At 36.9% G+C, this 21,809-nt stretch overlaps 1 protein-coding gene across 1 annotated transcript in view; it reads right to left on the reverse strand.

Moving 5' to 3' along the window:
- Positions 1 to 21,809, reverse strand: part of CSRNP3 (cysteine and serine rich nuclear protein 3) — a 97,139-nt gene that overhangs the window by 73,811 nt on the left and 1,519 nt on the right. The window contains exon 2 of the mRNA XM_069574322.1: positions 6,436 to 6,606. Coding sequence (XP_069430423.1) covers positions 6,436 to 6,583 — 148 coding nt within the window. The 5' untranslated portion in view covers positions 6,584 to 6,606. The remainder of the gene's footprint in view (positions 1 to 6,435; positions 6,607 to 21,809) is intronic.

Below are 21,809 nucleotides of genomic sequence, written 5' to 3' on the forward strand. Positions count from 1 at the left end.
TGAAAATAATTCCACTGTCTATCAGTCAATGGCTTTTATAATATATTCATATTCAAGTGAGTATTAAATATTTTCCAAACGGACCACTAACTTGTATCTATTTCTTTCACTCAAACTACTTAAATCCCATATTTCCACTAAACTAAACACTTAATGACTTAACTGGTCCATGGCTAGTGTCCAGATAGGGACATGACCTACTGTGTAAATCTGCAACTGGTTCCAGATCTGATCTCACAATACCAGGCTAACTGGTTCTTTTCTAGCACAAGGAGATGAAGGGAGTCAGGGTCTGGGAAGGTCTTAATTTAACAGCTTATCAGAGGTTCCTCGACCTATGTTGCTTATTTTTTCCTACTTGGTTTCTGCTCTAACTTAAGACCAATTTTGATCCTTGTTCTTAGAACCATATTATCACAAGGTAGAAAGAAGCTTTTGAGGGTCACATGGTGCTAACTCCTGCTCAAAGACTTCCCTAAAACTTCGATGTTCACTTTCTGCCTTAACAGGCCTCCATTGTTTGAAAAATCATTGATTCAGGGATTGATTGCTATGTTTGTTTTTGCTATAGTAAGTTCTTAAGTTATTATCACAATGCTGAGTAGACATGACCTGTCGCTGTAATCTGAGCTGTATTTACCGCATGTAGTTCATCATTTTGACATGTCTAAAAGCACCTACCACAGAGACCGAACATAAGATACATGATATCTGTCAAAACCGAATCTAAATGTTCAATGCATTTTAACCGCTTGGTAAAGAGAATAGATATGTTTTGGTCATACTTCCAGCACAAAGTTTCACGTCAAGATCTGATTTCCATTGATTTTTTTTATCTCTAATCCCACTATAAAATGTGCAGTCGGTGGGAGGGAAATGATGTTGGAGGGAAATGGTGACTTGGCTGCACGTGGCAGCATATTCACGTCCTGTGTATTCAGAGAGAAAACCAAGGGAAGTAAGGAAGGAGGGAGGGAGGGCGGGAGACAAACACAGATTATAATCTCAGCCACTGGATAAATTAATAATATATCTCTGAATGTTAACTTCTACTTGTATAAAATGGGTACAATAATGGCTCCTAATCAAACAATGATTTTAGGCTACCCAATGAGCTCAAGAATGTGGAAGTATACATTAGAAACTCTTGTCCTATATAAGACATCCACTATCAGATTTCACATGCAATTTAGAATACCTATCATTTGCCTTTTTATATTTCCACTGCCTAAATACTATATGTTTATTTGTAGAAACACTATGTTTCAGGAAAAATACGTGTTCCTTGGGAGAGGATGCTTCATCGAACAGCTTCTCATTACTTGTATGAAGTGCCAAGAATCTTGAGAGGGTAGGAAAAAAATCATACCAGCTTCTCCGTAGCTCTCCTTGTGACAGAGCTCAAGTATAGCTGACTGGCTATAGAGCCACAGGGATTTGATGAAACAAAGTGTTCCACAGCAAGACAGAATCCAGCTGCTTCTATCTCAAGGGAAGTACAAGATATGACCTTGGTTGATCGCTGGCGAGTATGCTAGTTGCCTAGCAAAACTCGGAAGTCCAAGGAAAAAGGCATAATGTCTTTACTGATTTACATTTCGAAGCTTTTGATATCAGAATGTGATGTGCTACAAACTGAATACACTTACAGAAAGCATGGAATAGCATGGAATCTTCTACTACCATAGATGCTGACTCATACCACCTTTTGTATCAATTCCTGTATTTGTAATGATAACAAAATGTTATGTTACACAATATGTTAGTGCTTATAAAGCACTGGGTGTACCTGACATTTTAAATTTGAAAGACGAGCTCACAATGAGTGAGATTTAAATAACCGTATCTTAAAAGATCTGTGTGAAGCTAAATTTGGTTTCCTAATACCACATAAATTTGATAGGAATCAAAAATCCTTCTTTACGGTAATTTACTTTACCTTTATTTTGAAAGTATAAAAATATATTTAAAAAATAGGATTCATCAATAATAATACATATTTCTAAAAATGACTTCAGATCAGTACATAATTTAATCTAGCTGAAAAAAATAAATAAAACATTTTACAAAAATTTATGCCTCTATTTGGGGCTAGCAAATGATTTGAAATACATTTCAAGAAACAAGAAATCTTTTTAGCTACTCTTACATGGGTTAACATGTTCAGATCTTTTATACAGCAAATATTAATATTCTAGGGAGAATTTTTGTTTTTTGATGTTTTGCCTTTTTTCTTCCCACTTTTTCTCCTTCCTCATAATGTTAATATGGTGAACTAAAGAGACTATTAAATCAAAAGGGCACTTTTTATTAAATCAATCATTTAATTGTCTTTAAAAATCATGAAAAATCTCTGCCAGATTTCATTTAATACAAAGTTAAATTATCAAGTTTGAAAACTAACCATTGCCAACTACCACTGACAATAAATGATGAGTTGAAAATTTCAGTAACTTCTTGGGCATCACAAAATATGTCTATTTTATTCAACAGGAAAAATAACATCTGTTGGACATAACTCATAAAAAGTCTTTACTAGCTAACTGAAGCACTGCATGGTTTAGCAATCATGCCATTTGCTTACATAAACACAATCTAAACTACAGTTATTTTAGTTTAAATGTAAAACACTTTTTGTGAGATATATAAATATTAACTGAAATAAAAATTAGCAAATATGAAATTAATCTATCATTCTAATACTTCAAAAAACCAAATTGCTTTCAGTTTTTAGAGTAACTTATGATACAAAGACCTTCCCTGACAGTGTAGGTAAAATTGTGTGTTCTCCTTTTCTTAACACTACCTCATGTCTTCATGCTGTGCTGTGCTAAGTCGCTTCAGTCATGTCCGATTTTTTGCGACCCTGTGGACTGTAGCCAGCCATGCTCCTCTGTCCATCAGACTCTCCAGGCAAGAATACTGGAGTGGGTTGCCTGTGCCCTGCTCCAGGGGATCTTCCTGACCCAGGGATAGAAACTGCATCTCCTGCATGCAGGCAGATTCTTTACCATTAGCACCACCTGGGAAGCCCCATGTCTTCATAATTATCATGAAAATACATTAACTGTATCAGCTACCATAAACTTAATGACTCATTTCCCCACTCTTAGACACATGACCTTCCTCTTCCCTGCCCTAATCCCTATTTTTTGGCATTACCCCCAACCATCAACATTTTCAATTATGCATTTTCCCTGTGTTTTTGATGTTCTCCCCTTTAGACAAATTATCTGAAGTACAGATGTATAGAGATGAATATCATTATGGCTCTTATATTTCCAAAGTGCTTTATAAATTTCATTGCCATCAACAGCAATATGGATGTACATACAATTTGTCCCGTGACCGTCACCAGCACTTAAGTACTGTACTACCATTTTTTATTGGAGAGAAGAACACTAATTTCATGGAGATGAAATTTCCACGATTTCATACAATGAAGTCTCACTAGTATTACTTTACTCTCTGGTATTACTACTGTAATGCTTCAAAATATTTGCTAATTGTATTTGCTATCATGTTGGTTATCTTTGAAGGTATGTATCTTAATTTATATGAAAAATTTACATGTGTATTTTTGTATGCCATTAGACAATAATGCTTTCCCATACTAACTGCAAATTACTTTCCAATATAGATTATTTTACTTTGGGCTTTTGGGGGGGTCAGGTATGTTTAATACTTTTCTATTATTAAATATTTTAAGTATTTTGCAATGTGACTTTTTTATATTACTACAAAGCTCAGATAAAAATCCTACCAAACATTTAGCAAATATGTAATTTCCCCCATGGTATGTATTTTAAAAATCTTTGTCTACTTACTCCATCTGAAATGTATTTTGGTATATGTTGTGAGATATGTTTCTGAATTTTTCTATTTCAAACTCTAATACCAAAATCATTTATTAAATACTTCCTCCCTCTCACATTGCTTTACAATGCTCTATTCATATATGTATATAATGTATACATATATATACACAATATATACATATTCTTATATGTATATATATAATTCTTATCTATACTACGTTGAGATTTTCTCTATTTTCCTAGATCTAATACAGTACCAAAAATGTTAAACTATGTAATTTTCTATGATTATTTAATATCTGGAGTAGCTTTTCAAGATTTATGGCTTCTTTTTATAAATATCCCTTTATTCTCATTAGCTTATTTTTCCAAATAGATTTTCATTATTCCATCACCTCTAAGCATATTCAAAAGCAGAGACATTACTTTGCCGACTAAGGTCCGTCTAGTCAAGGCTATGGTTTTTCCTGTGGTCATGTATGGATGTGAGAGTTGGACTGTGAAGAAGGCTGAGCGCAGAAGAATTGATGCTTTTGAACTGTGGTGTTGGAGAAGACTCTTGAGAGTCCCTTGGACTGCAAGGAGATCCAACCAGTCCATTCTGAAGGAGATCAGCCCTGGGATTTCTTTGGAGGGAATGATGCTAAAGCTGAAACTCCAGTACTTTGGCCACCTCATGAGAAGAGTTGACTCACTGGAAAAAACTTTGATGCTGGGAGGGATTGGGGGCAGGAGGAGAAGGGGACGACTGAGGATGAGATGGCTGGATGGCATCACTGACTCGATGGACGTGAGTCTGAGTGAGCCCCGGGAGTTGGTGATGGACAGGGAGGCCTGGCGTGCTGCGATTCATGGGGTCGCAAAGAGTCGGACACGACTGAGTGACTGAACTGAACTGAACTGAACTGAAGAAAGTCTAGTTGAGCGTTTTATAAAGATTATACTTTTATATCCACAAACTAATGTGGAAATATTTAATAGATTTACCTTTATATCCAGAAGCATAATCTGTCTCTTCATTAATTCAAGTACTTTTCTAACTCACAATAAATCGCATTATAAAGATATGTCCAATATTATATTATTAAAGGGCAGAATGAGATAATAGAAAAGGTGAAGACTATGGGATGGGACACACAAATATATGGATATATATATATATATGTATATACACACACACATGTATATATGTGAGTCTAGTCTTAAATCCTATGTGATCTTGGGCAAGATATTTAGCCTCTTTGAGCCTCAGTTATTTCCTCTGTAAATTGAAGGTAGTGGTTCTTCCAGGATGGCTGTAAAGGGTAGGAATAATGTATATAAAACTATTGGATTACAGCATGTACCCAATAAACGTGAGCTATGAGAATAAATTTTAATATAACATGTGCTCAGTACTTGACATTTTACAAAGTTCTTTCATGTGTATTATCTCACTTGCTCTTTGATCTTCACAAAACATCTTAGATGATGATGTTGTTGTTATTATCACTGTTAATATTAAGACCAAACAGGTAACATACATCTTTAAAATCAAAACACAAGCTCATTTCACACTATCATGACATTTGTAAATATATCTGAAGATCAACCTACAACATACAATTACTTTGTCCCTTATTATTTGATGACATTTTTGTTATAATAATTGTAGATGTCCTCTCATGCTATTTTCTATGAATTTTGCTTGCTTAAAGGAATGCTGTTGATTTTAGTGTGTTTCATATTCAATAGTTTTATTGAGCTCCTTATTAACTCTTAAAAATATGATTCTCATTTTCTCGGTAGTCACATTAGCAAAATAAATTCTACAATATGTAATGACATATTAATAAAATCAGCTACTTAACTGAAAAATAAAAAACTAAAATTAGTTATCTATCATCATATCACGATATAGTAAAAGCCTCCTATGGGAAACATAAACTCAAGATTATTTAGCTAGTAATAGTCAGTTTCATTTAGCCTGTCTATTGTATTACCTTATGAAATTCTCTTGCCAGTCCTTCAAACCTCACAGTACCTTGCCTGCCAGGAAGGTGTGATGCTACAGTGCAGTGGAAAAAGAGAAAGAATACACCTTTTTTATTTTGTGGGCTTTACATATTATTCTTAAGGATAGGAGAATAAAGGGATGAGTAGAAAGAGGAAAAACAGCACTCGCACATTTGGGAGAGTTTTGCTGCTTTTAATCTCTTAAATCATGGCTGGCTATGCCCCTTCTCAGTGAGCCCAGACCTTCCACTCCCAAATACATCCTCCCCACTTTTTTTTCCTCCTAGGGTATCATTGCAGCTTTGACGAGGATACATTTTTTGTGCCTAGACATGTCTTTCCCCATCTACTGCCAGAGTAGGGCATTTCCTTTGAAAAGTAATAATATAAAAAGTCATTTTTCATTGACTCTGTTGGTTAACATGATCAAATAATCCACCATACAAAGGAATCCACTGATGCCTCAAAAATCTTTCATTTTTCCTTAATCATGTCTTGCTTTTAGTTCAATTGTAAAAACAAAACAAAATTAGTAATAACAGTAAAAAAAAATCACACAATAATACAATTATTTTCACTGTAGAACCAAACAATCCGCTTCAGTTACGGCTTCTGTACTCACGGGGAAAATGATTAGAAGTGGACGGATTGACACTGTCCCCACTGTCAGCGCTTTCACTGCTGGAAACTTCATCATCTGATTCCCGCACAGAGGAGCAGGGCGAGGAGCCGTCAACTTCTTCAAACTTCCTCTTTAAAATTCCACTCATCGCTGCAGTGCTGTCACATGTACCTGTAACAGGAACGGGAGCAGCGGAGCATTGAAATATTTGACCGCTGGATGTGCAGCCAAGGTCTCTGGAGTCATTTTTATACGGCTTTTTATACATGAGCTGAGTTTTCCCTTGAAAGGATCACTAAGCAGTTTTTAAAAAATATTTTCAGTAATGAACTTAGATTAAATACAAGCATCTGACCACTTGCTTACCAAAATGTAACAGTTTTTTAGACATATTTCATTTTAATGCACTACCTCTATTCCTTTTTGTTGGCAAATTGAGAAAATCCACTTAAGTATGTAAAATTCTGTAACAAAGATAAACGTTAATGTTCCCCAAAGTCCTAAACGATTACTGGAAGGAACACGGATAAGTATGCAAAAACTTCATACTCAATTTTTAAAATACAAGAAACCCAATTAGCTGAGCACAACGAAGCATATGCATTCAGGTCTAAATTTTAGGTGGTTTCCGCTTAACTATTACAATAAAGTGAAACGCTTCCACATGATACCTGGTTGCTGAAGCTGTCGCCACAGTTTCAGAAACCTCCTAAGGATATTTACAAGGGATATCGCACTAATTGGGTGGGAAGAGGGAAGAGTGGGAAGTGGAGGTAGTTTCTCCTAAAGGATGAATGATGTGTCTCCTCTCCTTGAGCTGCCCTCTCTCCATCTTCATCATTTACCTTGACATATGCACAAGGGCATAAACTTTCTGCCAATGTGAACATATTTCAGGAATAACTTATTACTATATTAGCTCAGATATAGGTGGATGGTCTAACATTGCTAAATTAACTAAGCTGAAGGTATTACTAGGTTGATTCCATTCATTCTATCTTCCATCTTATTTATGTCAGCTGATTTTTAACTCCCATTTAAGTTCTTTGTTACATTATCTAGGTACTGGCTTCAGAAATTGCTGTAATTACCTCCTTCTCTATGCAAATCACAAAGCGCACAGTCTGACCAGATCCCTGGAGCTGGGCCAGTTTTTCAAATTCTGTTTGGATTAGCAGCATCAGAACCACCTAAGGGGGAAATGTTAGAAATGCAAACTCTAACAAATGCAAACTCTAAAGCCGCATTCCCGATCTACTGAATCAGAAACTCTCTTGGAGGTTAGGGCCTAGGACACTGCTCCCTGAAGCTGTCCAGGTGATTCTGGCACATACTCAAATTGAGGGCCATTTGCCTTATTTCTAGTCTCTTCTCCAGTAGCTCCTTCCTTGGACTTTTCCTTCCTTGAGTGTGGCCACACACCAGCCCCAGAGAGTTATATAACTCAGCACTCAATTCCTAATCAAAATCTTCTGTGTCCATAACTGGTGTGACTTCTAGTAAAGTTAAGGACAGTATTAGATGTCTCTTAAGTATCATTAATTTCAATTTACTCTACTCATCTATTCGTGTGGTTAGTAACCAGTAGGCATACGCTTGACTCCTTCAGTTGAGTAAGGGGGTACAAAAAGCAGTAGAATGTGTTGTGTTACCTGCTCCCAAGAAGCAAGCATTCACTATGCTGGGCTGCATGGAATTGAGAATACCTCCAAATTCATGTTCTATTGCCTTGTTTTACTAATTTATGTCTTTTCATGACTTATATTAACAATAGATAACTGATAGCAATAAGAAGATACGGCACTGTCCCCTCTTTTGAGAATAAAATCTCTACTCTGACTCTTCTTTTACCATTATTCAGATGGGCTTATTATTTTCTCTGTCTTAAAGAGTATGAAATGCATATAATGTTCATGCATATCTGAGCAGGGTGGAGGGGGAAAAAGATATTTTAAGTAAAGTTCCTGAAATAAAAGTAGGACAGGATATAAATTTGAAAATTGTTCACTTCAAACAAGATGCAAAGTAATTCATGAGGGAGAGACACCAAGACACAAAGTAATACAAGATGGAAACCCATGTTTAAAAAGTACATTTTTAAATAAGACTTTGCAATGGTAACAGTTAAAAACCACGTCCTTAAGTGCCATTTAACCATCTGATCTCCTCCAACTTCCTTAAGAAAGGCAGATTTCTTGAGAATCAAGGACACCCAATTGGCCCAAAGGAAACTACATTCCAGCATGGCAAAATGTGGTACTTGGCACTCTCCTCTTCCTTTCTCACTTCCTCAAGCATGAGAGGGGAAATTTTTGGAGGGATGCTAAGATAATTCAAAAATCTCTTTTCCCATTGTTGTTACATTTGTACTGGCAAGACCTGAAGCAGTGGAGTTGAAGGCTGACTGCAATTTCTGTCTTCATTTTTGGGACTGAAAGAGCCTAAGCTCTTCCCAGGTCAAAGCAGAAAAGGAACGGACTCGTTAAGGCGGGATTAGTATCTATGCTGAAAATTAAACATTCAAATAATTACAGGTGGGTATAACTTTAACTTTGGGCTTCCTGGTGGCTCAGATGATAAAGAATCTGCCTGCAAGGCAGGAGACCCATTGAAAGCAAACAATAGTGGATGGGAGAGAAGAATTAGGAGGTGGTTGTCTTAGTCCAAGTGAGAAATGGTGATATCCTTGATTAATATGTGTTTCAGGGTTCGATCCCTGAGTCACGAAGATCCCCTGGAGAAGGGCATGGCAACCCACTCCAGTATTCTTGCCTGGCGAACTCCCTGGACAGGTCACAAAGGTTGGACACGACTGAGCGACTTACACTTTATAACTTTATAACTTCACTCATACCAGTGAAACTGGTTAAGTGCTAAACTGCTTGTGCAGCAACCAAGCATAACACTTGTCTAGTTTCACAGCCTTTAAAAAATATTATGTGAGTGTAACAAGATGTTATCACAAATTATGAGGGCCAAGTGACCTATTGCTTACCAGCAGATAAACCTTGATCAAGACCTAATAGTGGAATGGTAAAAGGAGCATGTGGTTTTCTCCTATATCATCTATAGTGTCTCACTAGGAAGAAAAGAATACAAGAACTTAAAGAGAAGGCCTGTTAATAAAGGAGTTGTATATACGTGGTTTGCTTGTCCCCTGTATTATTTCTCTCAGAATTTGAGGACAACCATATGTAGGTAGCTAGGAACAGATGCAGGTGAACAGAATCAATTCTTGTCCTGTGGCTGCACAGCTCCTTAACTTGTCATATATTTTTTTCCTAAAGAGGAGACATAATTAAACTTGGTAGGTACGAAGCTAATGAAAAAGTGGTCAACATTTCAAATTGGTAAACAGCATCAAAGCTCAAAGAACAGAAGATAAACCTGACAGGCATTAATTTACTCTAAATATGATAAGCTGAAAATTTGCCTCGTTAACAGCCATTTAAATACAGCTACCATTTTCCAATTCAAGAAACACATGTTAATCAACAGTATCACCATTTCTCACTTGGACTAGGACAACCACTTCCTAATTATTCTCTCTCATCTACTACTGGTTAGCCTTCAATGGGTTTTCCAGGTTGGAGGCAGGACGATAAATTTAAAATGCAAATGTGATCATGTCCGTAGCTTAAAACTCTTAAGTGGCTTTGGATTGCCTTAGGATGAAGTTCAAAATCCTCAAAATGGCTTATAAAGTCTTTAACAACATACTCTGGTTAACTTCACCTTTTTGGACCATTTGGCCTTGTTGCCAGTATTTCAGCTCTAATAATAATCCACTTTCTCCAACCTGTCTTTTCTCTCTGGACTCTAAGCCCTTTGATGCATGCATGATTTCTTGCAATTTTCTTTTTAGCTTATTTTCCCATAGCACTTACCACCTTCTAAATCTATATTATTTATGTACTTTTTAGGTTTATTAATTATTTTTCATCCGCTGCTGGAAGATTCAAAGGTGGGAATATTTGTTTTCTTTACAGATGTTCCAAGCATCTAGAACAATGCTTTATATCTAATAGGGGCTCAATAAATGTTTGTATGATGAATGAATGAAACTCTTCCATTTCCACAGTTTAATTATGTTGTCAGTGTCTATTTTCTCTGATAGACTAAAAGCTCCATAAAGCAGAATCATGTTCATCTCATTCACCATTCTATCTCTCCTAACAAACTATCTGGCATATGTGATTAGATGAGAATCAAAATGAGATGAAATTGACCTCAAATCGTCATATAATTTCTTTTTGCTTGCAAGCAACCCAAAAGCCAATTCTAGCTAACTTAAGCACAAAGACATCCGTTGGAAAAATACTGAACTAGTTGATGCAATCTAAAATACAGCTGAAATGCAAAACTGAGGAACAGCAGGAATAAGGACCACTTCTAGATTACGGCTGTAGAAATTCCTTGATGTGTTTTTTTTTTTTTTTTTTTTTTAGAGCACCACTGTTACCGGGTTTAAGTCTAGCAACTTCTGAGTCTCACAGTTTAAGATTAACGTTCCAAGGCATGAGCAACCTTTAGCCCATTTTGGGTCAGGTGTCAGTCCTGTGACCATTTACTACAAGGCCACTGGGCAAGGAGCCATCCAATTAGGTATCACTACGAAGAACCTCACTCAGAGGCTTCAATAAGCTCACCGCATTTCAAAGCCAATAGTCTCTCTTTGTCTAGCACTGATTTATCTGATTTTTTCGTTTATTAATATAATCCATGAATTTATCACTTGGCCAGCCTCTTGGTTTGCGATTCCTTTTTCCCTACACTCAAGTGCCCTTTCTACTGTGAAATTCAACTTTAAAATTCTAATAAACATCTTATAATCTTGGATATCTGTTATTCTTAATTAACATATACTATTTATTTCATATCTGTATTAGATGTGAGAAGCCTCTGGATATTTAAAGAAAAAGTAGTTGCAAAGTAGAAATGTTTCCATCTCTATTCAAAAAGATACTGATAAATTACACTAGATTTTCTATAAGTACAATTATTTTATTTAATGTATTTCTGGAAAAAAATGTCAGAAACCAGAAAGCTGGAAGGTGAAAATAAGTAAGACACTGGATAAAAATGTACACTTTAATGCCTCGGGAAGGACTGAAGCTAAATTTTGGGTATTTGTTGGAATCTTGTTCATGTTCCTCTCTTTCAACAGACTAAAAATTTCATAGCTTTTCTAGGTAACTCACTGAATTCTTACTATCCCATTTATATTCATCTTATGTTTAATCCTTTTTTCTTATGACAGTCTGTCCCTATTTTTAATGTTTTGCTATGTATTATAAGGAAATGGCTACAGAAAATATGGCTTAAGAGCATTGTTAATCTCTTAGTTCTGTACAGCAAGTTCTTTGATTTGGAGAAGATTCATTTTAGAGTTGCAAGATTTAGCAAATTAAAATAAAGGACACCCAGTTACATTTTAGATTTAAAAAAATACCATTTGAGATATAAATTTACCTATTATTTGTTGCTCTTCTGAAATTTAAATTTAACTGGGCATTCTGCTTTTCTTCTTACATCCCTAACTGGTGCTCTTGGCTCTTGGTGAAAAAGCAGAATGACTAGAAAATCAAGAAAACATCTACATAAAAGATGCCACCTACCGACTGGAACTGGGGCGTCCCTGATAGCTCAGTTGGCAAGGAATCTGCCTGCAATGCAGGAGACCTTGATTTGATTACTGGGTCAGGAAAATCTGCTGGAAAAGGGACAGGCTACCCACTCCAATACTGTTGGGTTTCCCTTATATCTCAGCTGGTAAAGAACCTGCCTACAATGCAGAAGACCTGGGTTCGATCCTTGCGTTAAGAAGATCCCCTAAAGGAGGGAACAGCTACCAACTCTGGTATTCTGACCTGGAGAATTCCATGGACTGTATGGGGTCACAAAGAGCTAGACACAACTGAGGAACTTTCACTTCACTTCACTTCACTAACTGGAACTACTGCATATGAATATTCCTGTTCTTTACCAATCAGATAAAACCCAGTAAATGAAACATGTAAGGTCATTAGGGTGAATCACGAGTTCATCAAACAACTGAAAAAAAGGTGAGGGGGCGGTGGGAGATAGTTAATAAGTTAAGGGCAAGCCTGCCCTATCACTGATGCTGAAAAAAATGCATTTAAAAGGAAGTAATTCTGCCGTGGCAAGAATTTCTTTATATTGAAATGGGGAGATATTTTCAGTGAGATGCTGTTTCTTCCCTAGCCTGATGGTTCATTTGACCTGCAGGTCCTTAATTCCATGGAGGCTACTTAGACCAGGAGCTATGCATGGTCCTCTCTCAGGAACAAAGAGGTGTGTCTAGAGCCTCTCTGCTCAGTTTTACCTGGGTGTATCCTTTGCATTGGTTGCTTGCTAGTTTTGTAGTTAATCAAAATGAGAGTAATCTTTAACTGCAAAGGTCATTAACAAAGACCCTTCTGCCTCGGTGACGTGGCATATATCAAAGGAGCGTGTTAGCTTGCAATGTAACCTGACTTGAAGGATATTTATTCCTGGTTTATCAAAGAAGAAAATAATTTACTTTACATCCTCATCAGATTCTTCCAGCAAGCACAAAAAGCTAAGAAACCATAAAAAAGTTCTCTCCCAACGACTCTGATAAGCTAAGGCTGTTCACTTCAGTCAGCAATGGGCCCGGAGCCCAGGAACCACCAGTGTCAGGATTCAGTTGCACAGAAAAAGCAGATCGTTCTCCTTTACTGTTATGCAGAATGGAAAGCAATTTTGATGTTTCCTCTGGTTGCTTCACCAAATTCAGATGATGAGATGAGAAGCACTGCAAACAGGTTGATGAAAATACTGGTGTATGGCTCTTCTGTGATAGCAGGTGGGAAAAGCTTAGCTGGCAAAACCAAGATTATTCACAATGTCACACTTCATCAACTAGATTGTCTACAGGGCCAGAGAGAGGATGAAGAGGACAGTTGCTCAATTGATGGTGTGCAGGTTTTATTCCAGTACTTAAGAAAAGAGGGCTTGGCTGAAAATATCACACTGTAGTATTTTCTGGTGGGATATCATTAGTTATCAAGATGTGTTCCTGACTGCATGCGTGCTTAGTCACTCAGTTGTGTCTGACTGTTTGCGACCCCATGGACTATAGCCCACCAGGCTCTTCTGTTTATGGGATTCTCCAGGCAAGAATCCTGGAGTGGGTTGCCATGCCCTCCTCTAGGGTATCTTTACAACCCAGGGATCAAATCTGGGTCTCCAACATTGCAGGTGGATTCTTTACCACTGAGCCACCAGAAAGCCCATCAGGATACAATTTTAAATGAGTTAGTTTAAATCAAAATCTTTTGCATCCTGTTTTTTACACCATGAATTTGAGTAATCTTTGTTCTGCCCTAACATTCACACTGCTACTGCCCTTACACTGTTATATGAATCAAACCTGACTATTGGCTGAAGTTGCTACTAAATAAGATAATTATTATCTTAAGAAGTTGGCATCTGACTTCAATGCCTTGACCACACCATGCCAAACGGTCTCAGAATGCTTATCCATTGCTTTTTTTAAAAGGGGGGATATCTTCTTCCACAATACTAGGCCATTTCTGCCTTAACCCATTTGGCAAGAAATTAATATAGCTGCTGCCAAGAAGATAGGGATTTGGCAATGAATTCACAAGGTAAAATCCTGCAAGGTGTTTCCATGGGGCACCACCAATGTGAAAAATGATACTGGTGGTTTGCCAACTCAAGGAGTACAAGTTAGCCAAATACATTTCTCTTGTCCAGGTGTCTGCTTAAGCCAAAAATGCTGGGAGTGCTCTTGTCTAATGAATATTTTTGTTGGAGAAACAATTGGAGGGTTCCCCAATTATGTACGAATTCCTTATGCCAGAGTTAGCTGTGACCTTGAGTTAAAGGTCTGAGTTACTCTATATTTTTTGAATTTTGACAATTTTGTAGCTTGATGATTTGCAGTTTGAGAATTTAATTAAAGAAATGAATGCTTGCCCCTGAAACAAGCGCACACATGCATACGCCATTTATCCATGGATTTCCTGGTTAAAAACTTCTGCTCTAGTGACTTAATGCCATTTCCTCAGCTTTGGTGGACATCCAGAACTTGAAAGAATAATTGATTGTGAACACATTAGTTTACAGTATCCTAGAAGTCTGAGCATCTGTTACCTCCTGTTCCCTTTACACCAGGGTCATCCCTCTCCTAAGGCAAGGTTCTCTCTCCCCTAGCTTCTTCTGCCACAGGTGCCAAAGAGTGAACTGCATCTCCTGTGGACATTCCTTACTGATTTCAAGGGTTCCTTTCTAAACAGTGTCTGTCTTTCCTAAGATGTAGTTTAGACTGCCTCATTCCTTTTATAATAATGTCAGTCACCATTTGGTGAATATCTATTATGGGCCACTTTGCACCTATCCTCTGTAATCTTTTCCCAAAACCTGCAGGGTAGTTTTAGCAAAGGAAACTGTGGTTTCAGAGATCTAGGTCATTGGTCCAGGAGACCTGAGCCAGACTTTCTCTGAAAAATATTTCCTGACCAGCATCACACTGGGTCTAGTGACCTCCCTACATTCACAGCACAGCACCTGGTTGGTGCACTAAGCAGTATTTACTACACTGCATCAGAATTACTAGTTCACCTGACTGTCACATACTTAACTGAAAGGTTCTTCCTGAACTGAGTATGTATTCCAGTGCCTGTTCAGTAAATGAATGGTCATCAGTTTGGAACCTAATCCTGGATCAGCTACTAACAAGTGGCCTAATTTTAGGTAAGAGGATTATCTCCTCTGGGTCTCAGTTTCCACTTCCATCGAAACAAGGGGCAGGGCATACCTAGTAAGAACAGGCTCTGATGCAGTACAGTCCCCACAACCAAGGAGTAAATGATAAAAGCCTGGCCTCCATCAAAGGTGGGTGCCTCTAACTGTCAGTACTGTCCTGCCTCACCGTGTGCAAACTGCTGCATGCCCTGCTGACAAAGGAATGGAAGCCTACTCCACTTACTAATGCTAAAAGGGTTCTATAGAACCCCAAGAAGTTTTCCATACTACCTGTCATTGGGATTAGTGTCCATATAAGATAGCCAGAACTTGATTTTCAATGCTTTGTAACCCTAAAAACATCGTACATTAATTGTTATTTGGCAACACAATATAATAGAATACATGTGGACAGAAAGCCAAAGTTGTTCCCTAAAGTTAACTTTCAGGATGCATTTTCAGTTAGCAAAAGCAGAGAGACCCAACCAGGAACATGATAAGGCTTTTAAAACTGTTGAAAACTGATCAAGTGCCTGTTGTAAGCCTATTTTTCCTACCCCAACAACAAAAGTACCAATGAAAAATTTATTTTATATGCTTCTATTAAGACTTAGTCTAATTTCTTGGACTTCCCACATCAGGGGAAAAAAAAAAAAAAGGACCACACAAATGTGAAAGAATTTAGAATTATTACTGCAGCACTGGAAGTTAACATTTTTTTCTCCTGAGCACTTAAGAAGTTTCTCTTCAGTCATTTAGAAATTTTCTGACTAAATAATAGAGTAGTCAGAATAGATCAAAAGATATTTGAGAGATATGACATCCTTTTCCTTCAGAAGAATCATGGGAGTAGACTGAAGTGAAAGATCTTTTAAAAACACTTCCTTGTAAAGTACCCTAAAGTGGACATCATAATAAATATGGTCAAACTTCAGGACCATACCCATCTAAGCACTGGGATCCTGACAAAGATACTGTGCAAAAAAAAATTAAGAAGATTTGAAAACTTAGAATAAGTAGAAAAAGTACTTAACATGTTCTTGAAAATGATCACTACCTTAGGCAAGATATAGATTTTTTTACTATCGAAGGCAGATAGTAAATAGTTATTCAACCTGCAGCTGACATTGCATGAAGCAGCAATTAGTAAAAATAATTTACAGAGTAAGATTAAATACCTGAATTTTCAAGTCTCAGAGAAGATTCTCCTGGCATAAATTAAAATCATTCACAACAGAAATAAATCACACCAAACTCATACAATCTTTTAAAACTTGGAAACCCACTATTGAGAAAAGTTCCATCATTCAAACAAGTTTCACAAAAGCAGAATCATGATATCCCCCACCCTCCACCACCAATTTATCCAACACTTGCTACTCACGTATAGTCATCACAGAACACTTTTATGTATGCTGTTAAAATAATTTTTAAGTAAAAAAGATGTAGATATATTTCTTAGATTTCTTTTGAAAAACCTTGTGGCTAAATCAATTGATGCAGTATTTCTAGACATCATTCTGATACAGAGGAAGTTTTAAACAGCAGTGGGTCCATGAATATTTTTTTCATGATTTAAACAAATTAGCGCTTTTAAGTCATGAGGCAGAACTGGAATCCTGCTCTACAACAGCATTGGATCAGCAAACGTTTCTTGGGCACCGAACATGAGCCATGCTCCCTCTATAACTGAAAGGTCCATATGTTAGGGGAAGCACACTGACTGAAACCGCCCACTCTGGCCAGGCACCATAGTAACCATTTGCATGAGTTGTTTTATGACAGGAGGTCCTGGTAAGCAACAAGGAACTAATAAGCCTCCACCAACCGGAGGAGTTCAGGAAAGGTCAAAAGGAGACACCACATGTCCAACATCCTCCCATAATCCTTCTCTCTGGCATCCATTTTGGCTGAGCAAGGCATGTACCACACGGAAGGACTCTGAATCAGAATGACTGGCTGAAGACAACCGGGAAACAAATCCCATCAGCATAAAACCCGAGACTGCGAGACATGTGGCAGAGCTGTTCTCCTGGGTTTCCTTACCCTACTGCTCTCTGCCTGGGCGCCCTTTCCCAATAAAATCTCTTGCTTTATCAGCACGTGTCTCTTCCGACAATTCATTTCCGAATGTTAGACAAGAGTCCAGTTTCGGGCCCTAAAGAGGTCCCCCTTCCTGCAACACATAGTCTATGGATAAACCAGGAACTTTGGGTGGAAAATGAACAACTAATGCCTTAATTGTACAAAGTCAACATGGAAAAGAAAAAAAATAGTAGAGCAAAGCCTTAAAAATGAAAAACTTTAAAGCAACAAAGGATATAAAACAAGAGAATTTTAAAAAAGCTTATATTACTACATTTGTGAGGATTTTGTGGATATTATACTTCTAGTTGGTAGGACTATGAAACCACATATATTTTGAATTTGATGACTATGGTGGCTGCCACCTCTACTGTCCCATCTGAATATAAGGTAGCAACGGCCCAGTACTTCCTAGGTATGACCTCTAAGAAACTCCTAGTGGGTTTCTATCTTTGGAAAACATGTCTTCATTGAAATCTTATCAAGAGTGTTGTAACTATAGACTTAAGCTGAACTTGTCATATGAGGACCAGGGAACCAACTCCTGCAGGTTGAAAAATATTACTAATTTATTACTATCAGTTCAGTTCAGTTCAGTTGCTCAGTCGTGTCCAACTCTTTGAGACCTCATGAATCGCAGCATACCAGGCCTCCCTGTCCATCACCCAAATTCATGTCCATCACCCAAATTCATGTCCATCGAGTCAGTGATGCCATCCAGCCATCTCATCCTCTGTCGTCCCCTTCTCCTCCTGCCCCTAATCCCTCCCAGCATCAGGGTCTTTTCCAATGAGACAACTCTTCGCATGAGGTGGCCAAAGTATTGGAGTTTCAGCTTCAACATCAGTCCTTCCAATGAATACCCAGCACTGATCTCCTTTAGGATGGATGGGTTGGATCTCTTTGCAGTCCAAGGGACTCTCAAGAGTCTTCTCCAACACCACAGTTCAAAAGCATCAATTCTCTGGCGCTCAGCTTTCTTCACAGTCCAACTCTCACATCCATACATGACCACTGGAAAAACTATAGCCTTGACTAGATGGACCTTTGTTGGCAAGGTAATGTCTCCGCTTTTTAATATGCTACTACTATAGTTACCACTTTTAATGCTGATATTCTGTGCCAGGCATGCATCATGCCATTTTGTTTTCATAAAAGCTCTTTGATATAGATACAATTATTTCCACTTTGCAAATGAAGATGAGGCTTACAGTTTTCAAGTACTCTGTCCAGGGCCACATGGATTGTAAATGGCAGACCATGCTTTAGAAGTGATGCCAGGGTTGGAACTTAAAGGTAAACTCCCAAACACCATGCTATTCAGTCTTTTCATGCTCCACAATATAGTGTGAACTCACACTCTTTAAAACTACATCATAAAAGCACTTACTTATCAAGAAAACAATGTACAACATTTTCCTGATTTTTCAGTTGTTCATGAATTGCCCTAGATTTACAATGTTTTCTTGTATTAGACAAAATTACCCAGGCTTGTTAAAGTAGTTCTCAGGCATTTTTAAATGCTAGTGGGCAAAAGACCATGATATGGAAATTTTCCCCAGCACTTTGGACTATTCTAATTCTTACAGAATGAGAAGCAACATTTCTTCAGCTCCTCAAAAATCTTCAGAATGTAAGAGACCATCTATTAATGGGTATGATATTAACCACTGTATGTGTCTTAACATATACACTATACTAGTGAATTTTGAAGAAACAGGGATTGATGGCTCTGTTGTCTTACTTTTCTTGTATATGATTGGGGGAATATTAGGTGTACACACGTGTGTACATGCATGAACACACACAAACAACTAAAAATGCATTTCTAAATGAATATGTGCATTCATAAGCTTACATGGAGATGAGAGATTGCCTGAGTAATAATTAGCATGGTGGTGTACCTAAAAGTCCCAGGATTCAAGAATGAAATAGACCACAACTCCTGAAATTGGTAAGAATAGGTATATGCACCAGTGTTTAGTCAAACGCCACCAAGATAATTGGTCTGTGTGTTTTCTTCGGTATACTTGTTAGAAACTCCTAATTTTCCTATTAGAAAAAGTACTTTCGAATCCCTGTTGGTGATTTAGTATGACAGATTCTCACTGTAGCAACCAAAATCAATTTCTCATTTATCTGGAGTTCCAACATGATTTTAAATATCCTAAATGTAAGAAAAACGAAGACAAATTCTACGTCTCTGTGCTGAGTATACTACATATCTGCATGTGTCAGAAGGTCAGCACATGGGGTAGTATAGAGGGATGTTTACCTCTCCCCACTTTGCCCACCAAAGTCTAAGCTATATGGAATTTAATGTAAAATAAAGTGCATACACTTCATTTTTAATTACTGTCAGATAAGGAGTAATTATTAATTACTAAAATAATAAATATAAAAGGAGAAAAGAAAGAGTAAAATATAAAAGGCACATAAAGTATATAGAAAGCATATAAAGCTATATGCTAAAAAGTATATAATAGCAACACTATTTAGTACTGGACTTTCCTGTAGCTCAGATGGTAAAGAATGTGCCTGCAATGCAGGAGACCCGGGTTCAATCCCTGTGTCAGGGAGATCCTCTGGAGAAGGGAATGGCAACCCACTCTAGTATTCTTGCTTGAAGAATCCCATGGACAGAGGAACCTGGTGGGCTACAGTCTGTGGGATTGCAAAGAGTTGGACATGACTGAGCAACTAACACTGTTTAGTACTGGGGTACAGTTGAGTAACAGTGTTATCATTTGCTATAAGTCGGTGAAATAATGATTCTTATGCCATGAAGAAGGGCTTAAACTGATTTCTACTTTGCTCAACAAAGCAGAATGATATGTACCATATCTTACTTCCATGAAACCAATTATCATTAAAGAAAAACTGGCCATTTAAGTTATAAACTTTACATATTTGGAAAATTGGTTAATTTAGTAGATTACTTTCCAACTGTCCTAGACAAAGTATTACTATAATGTTGCCATCTGTCTAATAATATGGAATAAAAATAAGACCTTTAAAACCATCTTACAATTTTGTTATCCTTATACTCTTCAACAAAATTAATACAAGTCTATTTACATTTTAGAATAGCCAATAAAAATGCAATCATTTGCTTTGTTTCCTAAGAAATGCCAGGTTAAGATGAAAAAATGTGATTGTTTTGAATACTCAATTATTTTGAACATTTTCCATCTATATGTTGTAATTTTATTCTTCTTTCTTTTTCATAGGCACCAGAAGTTCAGGAAAAGGACACATATATTGATAATACACCCTAAAACCTACACACACAATTTTGAGACAACAACAGCTATTTGTAGATTTTAGATTATGCTCCATCCTGCTAGACTGAGTACAACATGTTTGCCCTAAAATCTTTTCCAAGCTTACAATATGGTCTCTAGTTTCAAATGATGACAAAGACAGATTGGTAATCAGAAAGCAGGAAATTAATTTTTGAAAAATCCGTAAAGATTTCTTTGAAGTCTGATATAATACCACCTCTTAAAGTACACTAAGTGTATGTCCTTCAATGATTTGTTTTTACTTTACTCTATTTACTCTTAACTTTCTAAATTTAATTTTATTTGCATTTACAGAAATGCATTTTTCTATATGCATTTAAGTATCCAGACTATGAACTTACTAGGTACCTGCTGCTGAGATTTGTATGGAAGCTGTATGGTTCAAGCAAATGCAAAAAAGACTTCAAAGTTTTGAGTGAATTTGCATAGAGACATAAATTCTCCAGGATATTCAAAGCCATAAATTTGCTGCGGGACATATATAGCTCTCTCGTGGCTCACGAAAGCACAACAATTCTCTTTATTTCACATTTGTCTATTACCACATTTTCTACAAGAATCTTCACAGGCGCTCCTTCTTTGCCCGCACTGTTGTTATTTCTATATTCAGAATGTGCTAATGGGTAGTAGCAGTTGCATTTACAAAGTTAATAGTACTGGACAGGCTAAATGAACTTTAAACCTAGTTCTTTCCTCTTCCCTGTGCCCTGCCTGTAACACACGTAGAGGATTGGTAGGTATAAACTCTGGGCATGACCTGAGCTAAAAGTAAAGAGGTTTGCTTTTCAAAATTGTTGGATAAAATATAGCTGACTGTAAGAAAGACTTTATTTGGCTGTTTGAAATACATGTATGCATGTAGTATGTAAGCATACATATATAATATATATGTATCATATATATTATATATAACATATAAATATATAAAATATATGTAAATATGTATTTCAAAACAATTATATACCTATATATAAAACAAAAGTAACCAAATATGTTGTTTGGACCAAAGGACAGCATTTTCCATTCAACATAAAAAGGAGTGATTGATTTAAAATATACCCCCTTAAGCTCATTACTGAAAGTTACAAAAGAGAGTTTAGAAGAAAATGGCAGTTTATTTGTTTTTACAAAACTCATACAAAATATGAGTATCTTTTCCTAATTTAATCTCAGGATCCTGGATAAATGTCAGAATGTCCCCATAGAGTGATAAAGGATGAGAATCTGGCC

Source organism: Ovis canadensis, chromosome 2, assembly GCF_042477335.2.
Source record: "Ovis canadensis isolate MfBH-ARS-UI-01 breed Bighorn chromosome 2, ARS-UI_OviCan_v2, whole genome shotgun sequence".
NCBI lineage: Eukaryota > Metazoa > Chordata > Mammalia > Artiodactyla > Bovidae > Ovis > Ovis canadensis.